General features: G+C 32.6%; 1 protein-coding gene across 3 annotated transcripts in view; it reads left to right on the forward strand.

Annotated features, from left to right (window-relative positions):
* Window positions 1-5,580, forward strand: part of ripor3 (RIPOR family member 3) — a 50,288-nt gene extending 44,708 nt beyond the window's left edge. For all 3 annotated transcript variants that reach the window (XM_046850025.1, XM_046850016.1, XM_046850033.1), the window contains exons 17-23: window positions 567-696; window positions 1,230-1,391; window positions 2,162-2,320; window positions 2,825-3,027; window positions 3,134-3,217; window positions 3,530-3,620; window positions 4,647-5,580. In XM_046850025.1, coding sequence (XP_046705981.1) covers window positions 567-696; window positions 1,230-1,391; window positions 2,162-2,320; window positions 2,825-3,027; window positions 3,134-3,217; window positions 3,530-3,620; window positions 4,647-4,747 — 930 coding nt within the window. In that variant the 3' untranslated portion in view covers window positions 4,748-5,580. The remainder of the gene's footprint in view (window positions 1-566; window positions 697-1,229; window positions 1,392-2,161; window positions 2,321-2,824; window positions 3,028-3,133; window positions 3,218-3,529; window positions 3,621-4,646) is intronic.
* The last annotated feature ends 420 nt before the right edge of the window (window positions 5,581-6,000 follow it).

A 6,000-nucleotide genomic window follows, 5' to 3' on the forward strand; every position in this document is an offset into this window, starting at 1 on the left:
CTTCCATGCTCAAAAATAACCCCAAACCATTAAACCTCCTACTCTAGGTTTGATTTTGGGTGTGAGGCAGTCTGGCAACATATTCTCTCCTGTTTTCAGCCTAACACAAATTCTTCTGTTAACGCTCTAAATCTCAAATTTGGACTCATCAACCAGAATCTGGAATTACTCACCTTTTACCTTGTTTGCTGCAAATAAAAGGAGCATGCATGTGACTTATAAACAATAACTGACTTTCCAAACGTTTTAGGCACTGTGTAAATATTTAAATCACTATTATTATATATTATTATTGCACATATATCTTACTTGAATGCATAAGCACTTCTTTCATACATTTGTCCATGCAACAAACATTTGTATATAGGGTACTGATTATTAGATTGTAGCAAAATGCAACTCAAGGACCCATAGGATTTAGTAAGCTATTTATTTTAATGCATGCCTCATTAATAATATTAAAGAGAAAAGCAAAATGAACAAAAAAAAGTCATCAGGAACATGCAACTCAAAAAAAATTTGAGTTGCATGGTTTCAAAATATGTAATGGTATATTATTCTTACAGGCACTAAGGGTGTATAATTTGGAGTACATGCAACAGTACATCTTGGAAGAACTATCACGCCAAAGCAAAGTCCTTGAAAAAATCGCCAATTTTACAGAAAGGAAGACTCATGATATCTCAGCAACAGAATGTAAGTGCCTGAATGATTTGTGGTAAAAGACCCATTCACCTGGAATAATTGCAAGTGATTTACATCGGAATTTCATTAAATTATACATATTGGGAAATGTTTGCTGCTTATAACAAAAAAGCAGTAATAAATAAATATTAGTTTAATCTTTTATCAATTAACATTAAACATAGAACTAGCCTGTTAGAATGCCTGAGCTTGACCACCTCCAGTTTGCATATCAACTATCATTAAAATCAATGTTAGTTCTTAAAGATTAACTGCAGTAATTTCAAGGTGTAGATCAACTTCAAGTGATACATGATGACACATACAGTTTGACACATGCTTGAATGCGCTATCAATAAAATATCACGAATGACATGATTAGGAACAAAATTCAAATCCTATTTAAAGATATTATTTGGTCATAATATTCTATTAGGTTTAAGTTGCAACAGATATTATATTGTAGATTTATAAATGTTTTTATTTTATTATTCAAAACATTTCAGTCACAAACATTTCTTGTTTTGTTCTGAACTGATTTTTAGTGTGGTCTGGGGCACCGAAGCTGAGAAATGTTATGATGATGTGGGAAGAATGTTGTGGAAGTGCCCCAGCATTTTGTTGTACTGCTGACTCATTTCTCAAGATGCTACGCAAGCAATTTATTCACAAAGTGAAAGCCAAGTTGCCAGGCCAAGCTGATAGAGGTTTCTTTTCTCTTTTATTCTATTTAGGGCTGTCAAAATTGATGAGTTAACGCAAATTAATTTTAATGGCATTAACTTTATGAATGTGCGATTAACACAGCACACATTTCTGTTTGACTATTTTTTTTAAAGTTTTAATTAATAAATGCAACCCACATTTATTCACATTGTCATTTTTTACTCAGATATAAAAACTCAGTGAAAAGATATCAAAAACAGTGAAAAATAATTTTTTATCACAAAAATTTTGTTTTACTGACGTGCCAAATCAAGCACCAAAATCCACCATTATTCTTATTCTTAATCTTTATTGGTGGTTCGCATTCTTAAGTTGAGCATTACCCGAATCTACTGTGGTAATGGATCAGAGACTTATATCCCTATTCCCCGGACAAAAAAAAAGTAAAAAACCGTCCGTGTGGAAACATAGCAAAAGTTCCATTGGGTGTTCTGATGATTTACGTAATACAAAACACCATAATTACTTTAAAACATTGACAAGAAAATTTTGAGTTTGGCTTCACTAATAATAAACATACATTTGCACAAAGCATCCATATTTGTCCATGCCTATGTTGATTAGAGTATGATTATTTAAGGTACATTTTAGAACAAATAAAAATTTACAATTTAGTTGCGATTAATCGTGAGTTAACTATTGACAATCATTTGTATAATCGTGATTAAATGTTTTTATCGATTGACAGCCCTAATCATATTGTATTATATTTAATTTATTTACAATTGATTCTCCAACATCTTTCTCACAGTCTTTGCTCAGTTGTTGCAGCAGGTCCAGTCCTGCTCTATGATGGTCCCACAAACTGGGTGCGCAACAGATCTAGTCTCTTTGTTTCAGTTACATATCTACCTTAACCGTTGGAAGATCACCAACTTCGGAGATCATATCTCTCAAATGTCAAGAGAAGGTAAGTGCACAATGTAGCTCAACACCAAATAGTATCTGTCTTCAGAAAAATTAGATATGATAGAACTAAAACACAAAAAAACACAAATCCATGTTTGAATCGGGATAAGCTAGGAAATTGTGTAAACTCTATGTGCCAAGAAACTCTGAATTTGGCTAATAAAATTACAAGGGGCAGAGTCTGAATTCTCTATGAATGCACTGTATATACAGTTAAAAATGCATACAGTCCTAGTGTGAATATCACTGTGAAGCATATTTCCATTTTATTCACAGATTATTATTATATTAGCATTTGTAATTTGAAATGAAAGTACTTTGCTTGGCTATGAGTTATTTTATGTAATTAGGACCTAAAATGTAAAGAGAATCCTTCTGAAACTCTACATACATATTTACACATTTGTCATATTTCATATTCTATATATGTGATTATTCATTAATTTCTTTTAGAAGAATAACACATTTATAAAAAAAAAATTAATAAAAATTGTTCTTGTATTAGTGTATTTAGTATCATGTCTTGAGTCCCCCAAGCGGAGGAAGGTACTCAAGAAGCTAAAAGGATGGAGGATCTCAGAACTGCAACCAATGGGACAAACCCTCCAGCTCCTGGCCAAGTTACTTACAGATGATAGTCACAAGGTTGAAATTTCAGCGAATTCTTGCCTTTGCAGGGCCTCAGGCTATAAGTCATTTAGGTTAAAGGTATGGAATAGGCAATCCACTACAACTTAATTATGTTCAACAAGTATATTTATAATTATTCTTAAAATACAGGCATGTTGCATTTGATCTATGCTGACTTTGACAGGCCCTGGTTCACTACACATGGCTGTTGAAAGATAATCACATTCAAGTGCAGCAGCAGGCCTGTTTAGCATTGAAATGCTTAAAGGTTAGCATCTTGATTTTCATTTAAATCTTTGCCAAAATGTCTATATTCAAACAGATATTTGTGATTGTGTGATAGTGTGTGTATAATATACACGCAATGACCACACACACACACACACACACACACACACACACACACAATGACCACACACACACACACACACACACACACACACACACACACACACACACATATATATATATATATATATATATATATATATATATATATATATATATATATATACTGAGATGAGCCTTCTTTAAAAGAATGGAAATGAGTATAGATTCAAAATAGTGATCTGTCTTCTAGGCCCTTGAAAGCGCTGAGCATGTGGCTGAGCTGTGCCACTCCACAGATGAAGAGTTAAGGAACGCAGCCAGAGAGACTATCCTTTCATTTGGTAAGCTTTTAACCTGATACAAATTTACCTATTTTATAATTTTTTTTTTTAAGAACAATAAAAACTATAGTGATATACAGCATTTTATGCATTCTGCATACCTTCTAGTAAAAATAAATAATTATATAATTTTGTAGTTTTGTAATCTTGCTTAGTATTTTCATGCACAACAGACTAGAGATTGTTTAAAAGGATGCAAAAAAGAAAAAGAGATGAGAGCAGCAGCAATATGGATGGAATTTTGTAAAATCAATGCCACAAAGAAGTGAAGCTGTGCTGAAAAACAAAGGGATGCCATAAACAGTATTAGTAAAGTCTTTCTAATAAAGTGCTCAGTACAGTAATGTAATACACCTTTTATTATGTATACTATTACTACAGTTTTTCATTTGAAATTATGTTTTAAATAATTTGTCCTGAGTTAAAACATTTTGCCTGAGGAATAGTGAAGGGGTGTGCTGGTATTGATTTTGAAGATTATGGAAGATGTGCAGACCTGCTGTAACTACAGGAAAATAAAGTTGATGAGTCACACTATGAAGTTATAGGAAAGAGTAGTGGAAGCCAGGCTGAGAGAAGAGGTGACCGTCTGTAAACAACAGTATGGTTTCATGCCAAGAAAAAGCACTACGTACACAATAATTGCTTAATTTAATTAATATTTATTAAGAGGGACCGTGCAGGTAGGCCGTTTTGGAGACAAGTTGAGGGTGGCACGATTGAGATGGTTTAGTTTTGTGCTGGAGGAGGGACATGGTGCATATGAAGCTGGCAGGCAGGAGGAAATAAGGAAGAGGTTTATGGATGAGGTGAGGGAAGACATGCAGATGTTGATGACAGAGTTGTATGGAGACGGATGATCAGCTGTGGTGACCCCTAACTAGAGCAGCCGAAAGAAGAAAAGGAATTAGAAGTCCTGAGCTAAAACATTTAAACTTTATAAACTAAAACAGCAGCCACTGTACACATTGTATTAGAGTTACCTTAACTCTAATTAATATTAACTATATTGCTATTTTTTTGCAGGGAAAAAAGGCCACAAAGCATTTCAAAAAATGGACCAGATCTGCTCTGAAATACATGAGGAAATTTATAAAAACCAAAAAACTGAACTCACAATCTTTTAAAGGACAAATTTTGCAAATTATTTTACTGTTGATGCAAAGAAATGTAAGCAATATACACAATACACAATATATATATATAAACTTTACACAGTAACAATTACAACTAAGAAACCAAAAAGAGAAAATACATTGAATTGAGAGTAACTGAAAAGTAAATCAACATTTAAAATAACAGAATTAAAATTTCCTGTCATCTAGTAATTAATTATAGACTCTATTCATTTCCAAGATAAAAATTTCCTCTTACCAATTCATATAAAACTTCACTCAGAATTCAACACTGCTGATGCTAAGACAAATAGTGAGTGAACAGTTGTGTAGACAATGGCAAAAAATAATCGCCTTGTTAATGTTTCTTGCTAAAAGCAAGCAATTCTAGCCTAGGCAGTAAGGAACATGTTGAGATTTTGGAGCCATATCATTTAAGTCTAAATTAAACAAATAGAAACGTTTTTTTTTCTGAGTTTGTTTGTTGTGTTCATAGCCCTGTTGACTATTTATTTGTTTATTTAAATGTTAACTGTTTGAAAAAAAAATTTTTATTTTACTTGGTGTGTTTACCCTTTTGTATCCCAAATTTGTTGTATTTTTTAAAACCAGTAGTATTTAACATATGACGGAATTACAGTACACTCTATTTGGTTAAGTGACTAATTCCCAGACACCTCAACCGGTGCAATTCAGAATGAAAACTCGATAACTGCTCTAAACAGAAAGTGGAATATTATTAATTTCAGCAAGATGTCAACTTTGAACTTTTGTATTACTCATATTAACTCAAAAGCCATTTTGACCTGTTTCAATGTGCCATTAAAAATATATTTTTTGTACAACTGTTATTTCTGGTCTTTCTGGATAAAAGCTAGCTTTTATCATTTGAAATAAATCCTACTGGTATTTACACAGCTGTCCCCTAATAAGCATGAACTATATCTTATGTCAATAATATAAATTGGCAGGGTTTCACAAACAATTCCCAATAGTAAACTTATAACGTATGTCTTCTCATCTCGATAAGTACATTTTCCTTCATAAATTAAAATTAATTAAAAAAAACACCCTTCATGAATTGTCCAATATGCTACTTTTCCTAAACATAGAAAAGCATCATTTCTTCATAAAGGGGCTCTTTATTATCTCTTGTTGTAGTGTCCTTTTTTACCACTAGATGACATCATAATTTTCTGGTATTAAAAGATATGTATAAAAGACACCCGTCACAGAATCACCCTCTTCCATTCACCCTCTTCACC

This window comes from Silurus meridionalis, chromosome 1 (genome assembly GCF_014805685.1).
Source record: "Silurus meridionalis isolate SWU-2019-XX chromosome 1, ASM1480568v1, whole genome shotgun sequence".
Taxonomy (NCBI): Eukaryota; Metazoa; Chordata; class Actinopteri; order Siluriformes; family Siluridae; genus Silurus; species Silurus meridionalis.